This window comes from Sprattus sprattus (genome assembly GCF_963457725.1).
Source record: "Sprattus sprattus genome assembly, chromosome: 12".
Classification (NCBI taxonomy): Eukaryota; Metazoa; Chordata; class Actinopteri; order Clupeiformes; family Clupeidae; genus Sprattus; species Sprattus sprattus.
The window spans coordinates 14,774,551-14,790,974 of record NC_137910.1 but is presented as its reverse complement, the minus strand read 5'-3'; the positions used below and the strand labels follow the sequence as shown (position 1 = coordinate 14,790,974).

Genomic DNA, 16,424 nt, shown 5'->3' with positions numbered 1-16,424 from the left:
AGAGGTTGATCGAGAGCCAGATGTGTCCACATTCCAGCCCTGCGCTGTTTACTCCCTGATCCCTGTAAACACTGTGGGCTTCTGTCTGTGTTTGTGGTCTGTGTGTGTGTGTGTCTGTGTTTGTGGTGTGTGTGTGTGTGTGTGTGTGTGTGTGTTTTGTTGGGGTTATTATCTGCTACCATTCATGACTGGTAGTTTCACCTCTTTCTATGATACCCTGAGATGCTAGTCTGCAGATTTTACAGACCTGGTGTTTCCGGATACTGTATACAGACAATGAGGCAGATGCTGATGCTCTAGTGAGACCCTCTTTGCCGGAGAAATGTGTGGAAGATGTCTGAAACGTGAGCTTAGGCCTTTGGCATTTGGCATCTAATTGCCAAAGGTCAGACGAGTTTGCCATGCTCGTCTTCATATCTCTATTTTGTACTCCAGTGAGCAGTGAGTTAGTGTTGGGGGGATGGGGCTAGATGAGTGATGGCAGGGCGAGCACAGTCAGGCTGTGGGGTAACAGGGTCCCCTCAACATGAAGGAGACCTCAAGCCTGGCTAGAATGAGGACTCTGTGTGTGTGTGTGTGTGCGTGTGCGTGTGTGTGTGTGTGTGAGAGTGAGACCCCTCTTCTGACAGCCTTCTGAATGCTCATTAATCCGATTGGACTGGAATGCGTGGGGGAATTAACACTCTTGTTTTGAAGGGGTCGACATGAAGGACTGGGTGGAAGGGCCTACCCTGAACAAATGCTGCCTTTTAAACTAGCCCCCCCCCCCCCTTCCCCACACATCCATTACCACACACTGCAGCAGCTCATGGATTGCCCCAAAGAGGGGTCAGCTCCACTCACGCGCAGAGATTTAGGCCTCTGGAAGCCCAATGTTTGCTGCACACACAGACTCACACACACACAGACTCACACACACACACACACACACACACAGACTCACACACACACACACACACACACACACACAGACTCACACACACACACAGACTCACACACACACACACACACACACACACAGAGACTCACCAACATAGACTCACACACACACACACACACGTACACACAGACTAAACACACACACACACACACAGACTCTCACACAGACTCTCACACAGAGTAACACACACACGGACACACACACGGACACACACACGGACACACACACGGACACACACACGGACACACACACGGACACACACACGGACACACACACGGACACACACACGGACACACACACGGACACACACACGGACACACACACGGACACACACACAGACTCACACACACAGACACACACACAGATTCGCACGCATGCACAGAAGCAGACGTGTATGTGAGCACAATAGCTGCTAGTGTTGATGTGTTGATACGTATGCATGTTCTCTCACACTCGTGCACGTAAACAAATCTGTTTTCCACTCCACCTGGCCCCGTGACTGCTGCGGCAGCTACACACTGCTAATGCCTGCTTTATCTGCTCAACGTGGAGCTTTTAAAAAGCAGAAGGCTTGACATACTTTCCTCCCCCTCTTTGATTGAAACTCTGTGCTGCTCAGTGTTGCAGGACCCAATTAGTGGTGACAAATGATGTGTTTGGATTTACATGAGGTTGGGGAGGGGGGAGGGGGTTTTAGGTGGGGGTGTGCACCGTGACAAAACCCTACTGTTAGTGGAGTGCGGGGTGGCAGGTCTGCTGGGGGGGGGGGGGGGGCAGCTCTGTTTGTTTGGTTTTCTCTGTGCCTTTTCTGGCCAGGTCAGTGCAGAAAGCCCTGAAAAAGAGGGGAAAGTCACCCTTGCAGAGGAAACCTCCTCCACCTCCTCCACTAGGGCTCCTGCTGCCATCTGAAACTTCAAACAGCTCAGACAGGAGAGGACGGGAAGAGCCAGGGCCAGACGAGAGGAGAGGATGCTGTCTGTCAGAGCAGATTTGGCCCGCTGCATGCTGGGAGGTGACCCTCTGGTCCCCGACTGTAGAGTCTGACACACATGAAGGGGCCAGCGATGGCTGACTGACATGAAGGATCAAGGCAGGCACATTCCCTCTGGACCTTGTGGGCAGTGGACACAATGATGTCTTTTTTTAAATGGTAGTTGTCAGCAAGTGAAGCTATAAGCAGTTTGACTAGTTTTTCCGGCTTCTCCCAAGCAGGATTGTGAACCATTCTGAAAGTCCAGAATGGCGCTTGGTGGTGAAAGTTGAAAGTTGAATTTGGGTGGCAAACTTGAAGCTCAGTTGAATGCCGAACTGAAGGAAACACAATTTTATCAAAGTGAAAATGGATGGTTTGAATTTCAATCGTACTTCAGACTTTGATTTCATCCTTTACATTCAGAAATACATGACAACTAAGTGCATCGATGGCTGAAAATGTCTGGATAAAACTTTGAACCTTTTGTGCATACATGTCATGTCAACGGGTCGCTATCAACTGGCTTCCCTTATCTTTAACAGGAAGTGAGCTTGTATTTTTCTCAAGAGGCCATAAGCCTCCCCCTTGAAGTCCAGAGTGGAAACAACAGAGCATGATTCTGCATTTGCTCTCATGTCACAGTTGGAGTGTTAATGTGACCGCAGTCCTCTAACCCTCCCGCACCCCACCAGTCTTGACATGATCGTTTTGCCTCCAGGAGTAGCGTGTCCACACTTAGCAAGAAACCGTCAAACCGTCAGACACCGAGAGTGGAATAATGCCTGTTAACTGATTTACATATTGCGTTACCTGTCATGGGTAGCTCTTGAAACATAAGACTTCACATGTTGGTGTGCTAGTGGAACAGATACGCTCATTATTGTGGTGTTGGCTTCAGCCTGCTGACCTCTTCTCTACAGCTGTGAAAACAAACACACACACACACACACACACACACCCTCACACACACACACTCTATCTCACACACACACACACACACACACACACACGCTCCAGCATCAGCATGAGCAGTGGCCATGTGTCGCCCATGCTGTGGCCCCCTGAGGGAAAGCGGGGAAACTGAGACTGAGAATAGCCAGCCCTGTCTGTGAGGAAATGTCACTTGCACAGCGCTTTGTTGCCATGTCAGTGGAGCCATATGGCCAAAGATATTTCTGTCTTGTGTGTGTGTGTGTGTGTGTGTGTGTGTGTTGAACATAGGAAAGGAAAGAGATTTGTGTGTGAAAGGTTAAGGGTGTGTTGCTCTGGTTTTTATTTTTTTTTATGTTAAGGATGAGCGGTGATCCTAGGCTCTACACCGACAGGCTCAGCTTTGGCACTGACTTCCAGTGTTACAAAGGAACATTGAGTATTGGCGCCCGACCAAATTTCTCACAATGAATCACACATCTCGAACAAGAAGCAAGCCAACCTGCTGAAGGTTCGTTCCGGAAGTTTCCATCAAGGTTTTGGCAGTCTGTCTGCGGCGACTTGAGTCTCGTCTTCTGTTTAAATGGGGCCTGTGAAAGATCTGGTGCACCTCTGATGCAAGTGTGTTTATCTTCAGACAAATGCTCAGATGATGGCCTGTTGAATGCATGCGGTTCAGACGGCTGCAGGTGAATCAGTAAGGACTGATCCTCTATGTAGATTTGTGTGGGGTTTCCTACAAGAACAGACTGATGAAATCGGGTGTGTCCTTGATCCCTGCCACAGAGCTATCCGAGTGTGGCAATACCTCTGCAGTGTGTGGAAACTGAGTGTGTGTGTATCTGTGTCTGTGTGTGAGCGTGTGTGTGTGTGTGTGTGTGTGTGTGTTGCGCCGCAAGCCTCTCACATAGTTATGAACACATGCTGTGTCTTATTGCTGTGGTGTTCATGAACAGTATGCTTCACTGGGGGTGCAGTAGCCATTAGTTTGTTGAGGCCATGCTGTGGAATGGATGTTAAAGCTCTTTAAATGATGGGCCCTCTCTCTCAGTAGCGGTGCTAGAATTGCCACCCTTCTCATAAACCCTCGGCCTCCATTGCCCAGGCCTTACCCTCGTTTAAGTGCACAGGGCATCCCTGCCGAGGCTTGGCATGGGTCAGGGTTGTGTGTCTGTGTGTCTGTGTGTCTGTCTGTCTGTGTGTCTGTGTCTGTGTCTGTGTCTGTGTCTGTGTCTGTGTGTCAGCAAGCGGGTTGGACGGCTACGATCTTTTAACATGCTGTTTCACATCCCATCACTGAACTAGCCAAACAGTCAAATAGGCAGCAGCCTTTGTTCACATTGTGAACCTAACTGACCGTTTTCAGTAAGTTTCGTGTGTGTGTGTGTGTGAGTGGTAGGCTCAGATTAAAATAGCACTTCCACCTGTCCTAGTGTGTGCTGGAATTCAGAATTCACTGACACACCCAGTCTGCAAACCCACACACTTCCCAAACTCCCTAGCACCTACCGAGCAGTTAGAACACCTTTAGGTTGACTTTGCATAAATACAGTGTGAGTGTGTGTGTGTGTGTGACAGCGAGCAAGAGATGCGGATCATCAGTGTGTCTCAAGCGCTCGGCTGCCATCACCTCTCTGCGGGCCGAGGCCAGCCGAGAGCTCCCACACATCCGAGTTCTCCACATTTTTCTGCCATTGTGCGAGCTGATGAGCTGAGCCACGCTTCGCCAGGGCAGGGGGCTGGGCTCACCACAGGCGTGCTGGTGAAACAAGGCGTGCTGGTGAAACAAATAGATGGATGAGAGGGCGGATAAGTGAATTGTGCTTATTACCACAGTGCAAGCCAAATAGAAACGAGCGCGCACACGACACACAAACACATAAACAAAAACCCACGCTCCTCTCTGTTTGTCTGCATCAGAAGCAATTTAGCTGTCAGTCTAAACCAGTGTAGGTGTAATGTACAACAGGCCACTGAAAGCAATAAGGAAACACTGGTTGCCGTTAAAGGGAGAGCCAGAGGAAAAATAGGTGATGTAATGTGTGCTGCATGTTTAATGCCGTTTCCTCCGAGGACTTTGCGTTTAACATGTTTGTTTGTTTGTTTGTCTGTTTGTTTGTTTGTGCTTTCTCTAACAGGACGCATGGGTTTGAATTTTCCACACCCAGCAGCTGACCACATCATGCCTCTGAACAGTGAGTGCAGCTTTTCATTTTAATCATTTTTTCCCCACTCTCAATGTATTGATTCCTCTGCCTTTGTGTCTTTAACTTATCACAGTAGAGTGCAGGATGTGGGGGGAAGAAGGCCATCCTTTCCTTGCTGTCTTATTTGATTCATCCCACACACTGGGTAGCGTGATTGAACAGATACATGATATGTGAAGTTGGTCTTCAGTGACGGCAGGCGCTCCGTGTCATGTTGGCCTGGTAGTGATGTGTGTGTTGAGCTCCTTGAGAACTATTTGTAACATGTTTATAGGGCTGCCCTCGCGGACACGCATGGGTCACCCTATACTGGCCCGCTGTGCCCATCCCTAGCCCCTGCCCCTGCCCACCCTACTCTAATGACGGTGTGAACCTCCCCTCCAACACACCAAAAGGCGTGTACACACACACACACACACACACACGCACGCACGCACACACACACACACACACACTTCAGATCAGGGACTCCGGGACAGTTGCCCCTCATGCCTGAGGGTGAGAAGGCCAGAGGTATAAATAGCAGACCTGTAAAACTATACACACATGCTGTCCTCACAGGCAGGTGGCAAATAAAGCAGGTTCTAGAAGGGGAGGAGGAGGTAGTCAACTTGTCATACAAGGGACACTCATGATTAGGCTGTAGAAAGGGCCTGTGCCAGAAAAACCCCATGCTGACTGGAGCGGTGGGCTCTTGAACCTCCCTCCCCAGTCCTCTATGCCAGGCACCAGGTAGGGAGCTGTGGGCTCTTGAACCTCCCTCCCCAGTCCTCTATGCCAGGCACCAGGTAGGGAGCTGTGGGCTCTTGAACCTCCCTCCCCAGTCCTCTATGCCAGGCATCAGGTAGGGAGCTGTGGGCTCTTGAACCTCCCTCATTAGTCCTCTATGCCAGGCACCAGGTAGGGAGCTGTGGACTCTTGAACCTCCTTTCCCAGTCCTCTATGCCAGGCACCAGGTAGGGAGCTGTGGGCTCTTGAACCTCCCTCATTAGTCCTCTATGCCAGGCAGGTAGGGAGCGAATGGCTGTGTTAGGTTCTTTGGTGGAGCGTCTCTCTCCCCAAGATCACAGGTTTGAGCCCCGCACATCAGCAGTCTGCTTGCCCTAACGCAGGCGGGGACGAGCTCTGGGACGTGTTGAGTAGGGGTTGGAGGGGGAGGAGGCAGTTCTGTTGGCCAGGGGCTGGTGACCTCACCAGGAGGAAGTGGTGTGAGGATCCAGAGCGGAGGAGCGCAGTTAGGGAGCAAATAAACAGCAGGGCCACTTAACGAGCACTTCTCCTCCCAATCTCTCTCTCTCTCTCCTGCAATCCGCCTTCATCCGAGCCTCCGACAGGATGCTCTGTCTGGTATGTAATGAATGGAGGCGAGCTGGAGATCCTCTCCTCTCCACCCCACCTCCTCTCCTCCCCACCTCCTCTCCTCTCGACCGCGGCTGTGGTTTGGCCCCGGTCTCTGTGCCTCGTTAAATCTCCTGACGAAAAAAGGAGGGCCCCTGTGGTCGCTGTTCATTTTTTATTTATTTTTTTCATACATTGACAAATCCACAACAGGGCAGGCCTCTTACTTTCCCCCTCCCTTCTCTCCCCATATATTTTTGTGTTTTATTTTTTGCTTTTTGTCTGGGAGTGACTTGAAGATTTAAGTGTTCAATTTCCCTGTGGTGCGGAGAAGAAGCTGTTGCTGTAACAGAGTGAAATATGCTGTGGCTTGTTGCGTCCCCAATAACGCAGATTACAATCTAACATGCTGTTAGGCCCGGGGGCACTCTTGAGATGGTTAATTGAGAGTGAGCGAGTGAGAGAGAGAGAGGGTGAAAGAAAGAAAGGGAGAGACAGAGACGGAGACACCACCCTACTCCCCTCAGCAGCATCTCCCTCTGGTTTCCCTTTAGGCTTGCGTCAACTTTGAGAGAAGTTTCTTTCTTTCTTTTTCATTCTTTTCCTCTCTCTCTCCTGTCCCTCTGCTTCTTTCCTTCCCAGACTGCTCTCTGTGTAAGAACTGCTGAGGGGCTGAAAGCCGACATGGCGGCAGCAGTAGCAGCAGTTGCAGACTTTAATGAAAACTGGGGAACTGAGATCATTAGACCCCCACAAAGACAATATTTCCCCTCTGACACTCAATGTCACCCCTGTTGGTTCCCTTCATTGGTTTTCGTTCTGTGTTGATGACGCTTCTTTTGTTAGAGGGCTTTTGGAGCACCAGTGAGTCACCCATTTCCCCCCTATCCAACTGTTTCTCTCTCATTCACTCACTCCCCCTGTCTCTTTCTCTCTTTCATTCCGAGACCAGTTTTTCTAGACATATTCCTTTTTTCCCTGGTAAAGGATACAAACACACACACACACACACACACACACTCAGCTGAAGAAATGGCAGTTAGTGTGGCATGACTTGTGACCCAGAGCAGCAGTAGCTGGTTGTTTTCTAGAAGTATTCCACCTTTCCCGGTTAAAGGACACACACACACACACACACACACATACACTCTCAGCTGAAGAAACAGCAGCTAGTGTGGCATGCCTTGTGACCCCGAGCAGCAGTGGCTGGTTGCTGGGCCACGCAGGGTGGAGGGGAATGTGGGTGAAGGGCCCTTCAGAATGTGGGAGCAGCACGTGTGGCCCCAAGGGCCTCTGGAGCGTCTGGGTCTGGTTTGCTCTGCACCACAGGCAGATCTCTCTGTGTGAGTGTGTCTGTCTCTCTGTGTGTGTGTGTGAGTGTGTGTCTGTATGTGTGCACCACAGGCAGGTCTGTGTGTGTGTGTGTGTGTGTGTGCGCGCAACACATGCAGATATGTCTCTTTGTTGACTTGCCCCGTCAGTCTTTTCGTCAGGGAAGACAGTTCTGTGAAGTGGTGTCTCAAAGTGTAAGAAGGGGCACAACCGAAATGGCTGTGTGCGTGTGTGTGTGTGTGAGTTGGTGTGTGTGTGAAATGAGTGACTGCCGGCTTATCTGGCACCACCTTACCTTTGGCCCCATTGCCACATGCACACGGACCTGAATGTGCCAAAGCAAGCGCAATGCGCAGGGATCCGCAGTCATGGTTCTAGACGTGCTAGAACTCGGGGGCTGAAGCCAGCCTGACAGCATGCCTCACTGCCACTTGTTTTTTCCTGCCCACCTGTATCCACCCAATCACACGATGATGAAGCCAGTCCTCCTCCTTGGAAGTGCCCTGCCCATGTGACGCAAGATTATTGCCTGACCGCACTTGGCTTTCTGTGTGTGTGTGTGTGTGTGTGTGTGTGTGTGTGTGTGTGTGTGTGTGTGTGTGTGTGTGTGTGTGTGTGTGTGTGTGTGTGTGTGTGTGTGTGTGTGTGTGTGTGTGTGTGTGTGTGTGTGTGTGTGTGTGTGTGTGTGTGTGTGTGTGTGTGTGTGTGTGTGTGTGTGTGTGTGTGAAGAGGGATAGCCACTAACACTAGTCCTGTTACCCATGACGAAGTTTGCCTGTCTTTGGTTTCACTGTTGCCTTGGTGATCTTTTTTTATTCTGGTTGTCTGCCCACAAAACCCATATCTCTATCTCTCTCTTTCTCCCTCCCAATACCCCCATTCCAAATCCCTCTCCCTCTTTCCCTCTTCCACTCTCTAAACCTCTCTTCATCACTCTCTCTCTCTCTCTGTCTCTCTCTCTCTCTCACCCCCTTCCTCCATCATGTTCACAAGCAGCCAGGAGCTATGGCCGCAGAAGAGGTAACCTTGTCGCCTTTCCTCTGTGTTGTTGTGCTTGCTGAGTGGGATGGGCGGGGCTTGTGGGTGTGGGTGTGTCGCCAGAGCCTGTGATCAGCACCTAGTCTGCTTCTTCTAATTCACGATTGGATGAAATTAAATAATTTCATGCTCCTTTTATTTTTTTTAAGATCATTTGATGAGATGGATGATTTTAAGTATCCGTTATCTGAGTAACTGTATGCTCTTAAAACACTGCTAAACACTTAGCATCAATTAATATCAGCTTTAGTTCCTCTTGCACCTCAATGGGATTTGCTGTGTTTTAATTTCACTTATGTTTCCGTCTTCATGTTGGGTCTCATGTTGTTAATGCCAACAATGAAAACAACTAAAACACCTTAAATGACATTCCTACCCATATCTTCTTTTACTAGCAAATGTCTAAAGTCCTCACCCTTGCTAGTCCGCTGAAGCAGTGTTGTGAGCATGAGGCCTCTCAGATGTGACTTTATAATTTAACATTTAATTTCTTAACAGGTATTGTCAACTTTTTTTTTTTAAACGTTTTTGCACAGAATTTTTAAATAATGCTGCAGATGTTTTAAAGAGAAGGCCGTGCCACCGGAACATTCTCACTTCTTCTGAGACGCCCAGAGAACTGAGAATGTCAGACAGGCCGCCGCTGCTATGTTGAGCTGTGCCATGTTCACATAACCTCTCTAAGACACACGGACGCAGGCCAGTCGTCAGACCAAAAAAGGTCGTAGCAGTCAGTAATTTAGCAGAACATCAATTGAGGTTTTCACCATTCAAGGCTAATCATATTTCAGCATGCATGTGGAGACGCATTTGGCCTTGGAGTGGGATTTGGTTACAGTACAATAATAATAGGCTAGGCTTCCTCTGGCTTTATTGTAATGGTGGTTTTCATTAAGGTCTCATTCCCTGTCCATTTTTGTAGGCATTTTTTCATTAGAGGCAGCAGGCTAAAGGGCCTGGAGTTATTTTCATCTGGTGAACTTTGACCAGTGTTTTTAAATATGTGGACGTATAAGAAAGGCAGAAATGCCCCGGCCAAAAATGGTGAAAATGAGCGCTCCTCGCACCTAAACAAGCAGTAATCTCATTTCCGCCGCACGCCCTAGACAACTTCAAATCTGACCTCTTGGAAGATGCATAAAGATATGATGATTGTAGCATGCTATTGGCTCATAGCATACATTTATTGAACTTACACACATTAATCGAAATAAACAAACTATACATATACAAATTATAATCCATATCAATCAAAGGGAACCGCGATCTGAAGTTGAAATCTATCGGTGGATGCATTTGTTTGATTTGCATGTCTTAGAAAAACAGAAAGTATGACTCTCAACTACGTACCAGATTCCCAGGTCTTGTTGAACTGTGAACTGTCACTCACGCTGAACCAATGCCACATGTTACTCAACCCATTGTTGTCACGCTCACCGCCAAACTTGCTTAAGGCAAAAAACTGTTGTATGTCAGGATATGCACTAATAATTCATACCTCTTCACTCCGCCCCCCCCCCCTTCTCTCAATCTCTCTTTTTTTCTCCCTCCCTTTCTCTTCTTTTTGTCTCTGTCTATCCCTTTACCTCTTCACCTCCCACCGTCTTCCCACGATGCAGGTCGTTCCTCACTGTTCCCTTTTGAAGATGGCTTCCTTGACGACGGCCATGGCGACCCCTCCCTGACGCCAGGGATGAGCTCTCCGACGCGTTGCCAGAATGGAGAGAGGATGGAGCGCTACTCCAGGAAGGTGTTTGTCGGAGGGTTGCCCCCCGACATCGATGAAGGTATGTGTCATTTCACGTTTGGAAAAGGCATTATTCACACACACACAACGGCCTCCATTTTATCTCCTCTGTCCTCACAGGCATTCTGTCTCTGCAGCTGACTGGGGTCTAAGTTGTTTTCACAGCTTCTATGCTTGTTTGTTTTTTCTAAACTAAATTTGGAAAGGAGAACGAATTTTCACAGATGGCATGGTTTATTTTCTGTGTACAGCTGTTTGCCACTAAATGATAATTCACACGCAGCACATCTGGGAAAATACCTCCAAAACCAATACCACCCAACAATCTCAGGTCTTCACCACACACACACACACACACACACACACACAGGGAGACAAAAGGGAACAAACACACACCTATAGCTCAGATCATTTCACTCCCCTCTCTGTCTGTGCGTGACCCCTCACAGAGCCCTGTAGGGTGGCCCAGGGGTTGCGTTACATGGGCTGTTTGGCCAGGCAGGCCTGAGACTGCGGTTGGCCCTGGAGCCTGAAAGGAGAGGCAGCCTCCAGCTGGGCCCATCTCATGATCCCGTAAGGCCCATCTCCCCTCTCCCTTCTCCCCTGGCCCTTTGGCCTCGCGAGGCTGATTGGCTCACAGCGTGGGTGGAAAGTGCGAGCCCATTGGCTGCCTGGGTGGGTCCATCGGGCGGCCTTGCGAGCCCATTGGATGACTGTGTGGGAGCCTGTTGGCTACCCTCATGGGTCTGATAATCGTGTGTGTGTGTGTGTGTGTGTGTGTGTGTGTGTGTGTGTGTGTGTGTGTGTGTGTGTGTGTGTGTGTGTGTGTGTGTGTGTGTGTGTGTGTGTGTGTGTGTGTGTGTGTGTGTGTGTGTGAGAGAGAGAGAGAGAGAGAGTTTCTCTTGCTGGATGTGTGGTGTTGACAGTGATCAGGCAGGAGGGGGGTTGTTGTGAGTGGCAGCAGGGCTGCAGCTGTGGTGGCGGCGAGCAGAAGGAGAGTGTTTGTTTCTGGGCAGATGTGACGGCACCTCCCCCTGGTGTGAACATTGCCACAGGGAGAGACCAGGCTGCTCTGGGGATCTACACACACACGCGCACACACCCAAGCCCTATGCACGGCCACAGAGATTGTTCAAGGCACACAAACACACACACACATATACACACACACACTAGTACTCGCACACAGGAGTGCACACTCTCCCTCTCACATGTGCACAGAGACACACACACACACACACACACACTCACTCACTCACTCACTCACTCACTCACTCACTCACTCACTCACTCACTCACTCACTCACTCACTCACTCACTCACTCACTCACTCACTCACTCACTCACTCACTCACTCACTCACTCACTCACTCACTCACTCACTCACTCACTCACTCACTCACTCACTCACTCACTCACTCACTCACTCACTCACTCACTCACTCACTCACTCACTCACTCACTCACTCACTCACTCACTCACTCACTCACTCACTCACTCACTCACTCACTCACTCACTCACTCACTCACTCACTCACTCACTCACTCACTCACTCTCACACACACACAACCTCTCTGTCACGCGTACACATACCTTAACATATGTTGCACTCAGGGCAGTGCTCTGTCACTCATGCTGTATACTCCTGAGGAAATGTATGCACACACACACACACACACACACACACACACACACACACCAATGCACTTTACATCTTCCACACTCTTCTCGGACGGACAGACACACACACACACACACACACACACACACACACACACAAAAGGCTGGTTTCATAATGCCCACTGGCCGGATGGCAGTGCGATGAGGCCACAAGCACAATGACCACTGTAATAACACAGAGTGTTTAACAACCACCAACCAGTGACAGCCAGCACATACCAGAACCATGACAGCGCAGCTACAGCTATGATCAGTCAATGATGTCAGCTTTTAACACAAAACTCCTTTTCAGCCTGTCTGATCTAATTTCATATCTCATTCGTTCTCTTTGTTTTTCCTCTTTCCCTCAGATGAGATTACCAACAGTTTCCGTCGCTACGGACACCTAGTGGTGGACTGGCCCCACAAAGCCGAAAGCAAGTCCTACTTTCCACCCAAAGGTACAGTAATTGGAACGCTGGAATGCTAACGCTACATCAGGACTCGCAGCTGTCTCCTACCTGACCTTTAGAAGATAACACCAGTCGGCTGCCCAAGCCCTGTGCACGGCCACACACACACACACCCACGCGCACACCCTCCCACACACACCCACACACCCACACACACGGACAGACGGACGCAAACACAGACGCACACCCACACTGTGAATTCTGGAGCCAATCCTGCCACTTCACTTTAATGAGATGAGGATTTGGAGGCAGATTTAGAGAGACCCCATCCACCCCCCCACCTCCTCGTCCCCAAATTACTTTCTCCATCCATCCCTGCTCCCAATCCCCCCCCCCCCCCCCCCCCTTTTTTTTCCAACCCTTCTCTTGGTCTTTCTCTCCCACACTCCCCTCTCTTTCCCTCTCACTCATTCACACACTCAAACACACACGTATTTGACTTACCCCATCCCTAACCCACAGAGACCCAGAGCCTGGCTGGACTCATTTCTCCTACTGTTGGAGGTTATTGCCCTAGCGCCTGGTGCCCGGCTGGAGTGCTGTGTCTGGGCATATGATCTGGTGCTGAAAGTGAATGGGCCCCTGAGGAGAACCTTTGTTTGCCTTCTCCTCAGATACTGTGCCCAGGGTGTGTGCAAACGGATGGAGACCAGGGTGCCCTTGAATACTGTGTGTGAGTGTGGTTGTGTGTGTGCGTGTCTATGTTGAGGTGTTTGTCTCTGTGTGTGTGTGTGTGTGTGTGTGTGTGTGTGTGTGTGTGTGTGTGTGTGTGTGTGTCAACGTTTAATTGAATTGTGTTTGTCAAAATAATGTTTGCCTGACCTGGAAAGACAGTCAGTGTGGTGGAGGGATGCCACAGGCTCCTATGGGCAGGTGATGCGAGCTCCGAGGCAGGGCCAAGCTCTGCGTCATTCCCAGAAGCCTCCATGCGTCAGAGTAGGGAAGCTATTAAGGTCCGCCTGGAAATAGCTGACATTCTTCAGGCAGATGGTAATACATTGCATCTGGTTGAGGAATGAAAAAATAAAATCTTGCTAGTTATGCTGTTCCCTCTTTCTCCCTCTGTTTGTCTGAGCATCTTGGTACTCCCATCTTTGCCCCCCACCCCCTCCATTTCTCTCTCTCTCTCTCTCTATCGTTCTTTCTCTCTTGTGTTCTCTCTCTCTAATACTTTTTGGATGCAAAATAAATAAATAAATAAAAAACACGGGATATTAAAATAGATTTTGTGTTTGGGAGAGAAAGCCCAGGTCTCCTTTTAAGGAAAGTATCTGGATCAAGGGTCAATCCGAAACGAGATGCACACCTTCATCTGGAAGACCAGTCTCCTGGTAGCCACCGGCTCTATAGAGCCTTATAAGGAGGGACCCATGGGGCCACACTGGCCTATATGAAGCTCAATATGATCATAACATACATTTTTAAAACCTTGACTATACATAGGGATTTCAGGGCATCAAGCATGACTTTTTTTTTAAACATTTGAGTGGACACACACATAGTACGGAGGACAGCATGTCGTGTGTGTGTGTGTGTGTGTGTGTGTGTGTGTGTTCGGTGTGTGTTTGTGTTTGTGTGTGTATCGTGCATATGGTTTCTCTATTCCCCATGCTGTAACCAGTGCACAGCAGATGTGGGATCCCTGTCAAGTGGCTGTCAGACTCCATCCTTATTTATTTATTCATTTTAAAAGGGGAGGGGGGGGGGGGGGCGAAAGCAAAAAAAAAAGCAAAGGCTTCTGGGAGCTTAGCGAATGGAAGATGATGCTCTCTTTCCATCCTGGCCCTGGCTGGCCGGGCGCACCAGCAGGGAGTTATACGTCTCGGTGCGTTCATGAAAATCCTGCCGCTCGCCGGTTTGTGTGACTCACTCAGTGGCTCTCAGCCCCTCAGTGCTGGATGTGCTCTGCTCCGCACACTCCAGTCCCTGGGCCTCGCTGTGTGGAGTACACACTCCACTCCAGACACGGGCCTCTCACACACACACACTCCAGATGTGGCCTTAACTTGGCATCGCAGGCTGCATGGGATTTTACATAACGGGTTTTTTTTTTTTTGGTTTAGCCATTCAGCAGGTGTGGGTGGGGTTTGTTTACTGCCCCGTATGGCTTGGGATTGGGATTTAACATTAACGTTTAGTTTTATCATTTAGCAGGATCATTTCCATTCATAATTGAATTGGCAAGCACTGCAGTGACGTGTGTGAGTGTGTGTGTGTCTGTGTGTGTTGGCCATGTAGATCACGGTCGTAATCCTCTTCAGTGTCCGGTGGGTAAACATCTGTGTTGTGTGCTACGAGTGCAGGCAGAACAGTCATGTGTGCTTCTGTCTACCTTGATCTTGCTGCCTGTCTAGGGCACAGGAAGCAGCCTGTCCGCGGAGGGCCTCCAGCCGTTAATGGCGTCCAGTTTGTCGACCAGTTTTTTACTGACTGGTAAGCTTCACAGTTCAGGACAGCTCCCCAAACAAGCTGGTCGGCATCAGAGTGTTTGAACATCCCTGCGTGACGCCCCAATTACAGACCCCACTGCGACGGGGACTGCAGAGGGGACCTGAGGCTATGAGTAGACGTGATGACTATAAAGGCAGTGTCCATCTGGACCAACCAGGACACTGTGCAGTGGCCAGCCCGATTGGATTTCACCCTCAATATCAGTGGAGGACAGGAGAGGACGGTGCAGGGCTTTCCTTGTTTTTTTGTTGCTAGTGGCACAAAGACGAGTCTGCTTTCAATTACAGACTGCATTGGCGTGGTTTACGCACACTGACCAGCTGATTATTTTGGTTGGAGGTGCTTGTGGAAGTCAAGAGGGTGGCTGAGAAGGGAGGAAGCGTCGGAAGCTTTTGTTGTTAGTTTCTCTTTTTTTTGCAATGCGTAGTGTTGTCGTTTTTTTTTAATGACTTGGCCCGGCTGTTTAATGACTTGGCCTGGCTGTTTGCTTTAGTGGAACACATGTTTGTTTCACTTCCCACACTCTCGCCGCTCAACTGTGCCACTGCGGCCTTGTGAGGGAAGCAGTGCGAGTCTGTTTTCTTTCCCTCCCTACCTCCCCTACCCTCTCATTTTCTCCAAGTCTCCCTCCTTCACTCCTTCCCCCGGCAGGATTTAAAGTAGCTGGTATGAAGGTGTCTCTCGATCCGGATTGGAAAGGGAAGATGGATGCTCGCACCAGCGCTCTGGGAATGACTCGGACGGATTGTCTTCTCCTCTCTGGTCCTGGGAGGTCTGGAGTCTGTGATTTACTCCATTCCCTCTAAGCCCAGACAGTGACCTGCTGGTCCGCGGGTGAAACTCGCCTTCCGTTTTGGCAGCAGAAGTTGTAGATGTATGCTTGTATGTGAAAGTGGAGAAAGAGACAGGGGGAAAACTGCTATGTGCAGATGTCAGAATAAAAAGACGTAGGAAACGCTCCAATGCACAGTAGCAGTCTCCTGAAAACCAGGATCTATTTGTTTGTTCAAACACAGGGCAGACATAGAAATATACACACACATATACACACACACACACACACACACACATATACACACACACACACACCCATATACCCACACACATTAAACACACACACATATACACACACACGTATACACACACATATATACACACACACACACACACACACACATATACACACACACACACACACACACACACCCACACACACCCATATACACATACATATATATACATATACACACACACATACAGTATACATACACAGACACAGACATACACAGACACACACACACATATTCACACACACATATATACACACACACACA

At 49.4% G+C, this 16,424-nt stretch overlaps 1 protein-coding gene across 8 annotated transcripts in view; it reads left to right on the top strand.

The window, feature by feature from the left end:
• cpeb3 (cytoplasmic polyadenylation element binding protein 3) overlaps positions 1 to 16,424 on the top strand; it is a gene marked incomplete at its 5' end in the record, with an annotated part of 39,185 nt that overhangs the window by 10,460 nt on the left and 12,301 nt on the right. For 4 of the 8 annotated variants that reach the window (XM_080848964.1, XM_080848968.1, XM_080848967.1 and 1 more), the window contains 4 exons: positions 4,982 to 5,038; positions 8,714 to 8,740; positions 10,378 to 10,545; positions 12,538 to 12,627. In XM_080848964.1, coding sequence (XP_080705090.1) covers positions 4,982 to 5,038; positions 8,714 to 8,740; positions 10,378 to 10,545; positions 12,538 to 12,627 — 342 coding nt within the window. The remainder of the gene's footprint in view (positions 1 to 4,981; positions 5,039 to 8,713; positions 8,741 to 10,377; positions 10,546 to 12,537; positions 12,628 to 16,424) is intronic. The other 4 variants (XM_080848969.1, XM_080848963.1, XM_080848965.1 and 1 more) reach the window with 2 other exon arrangements.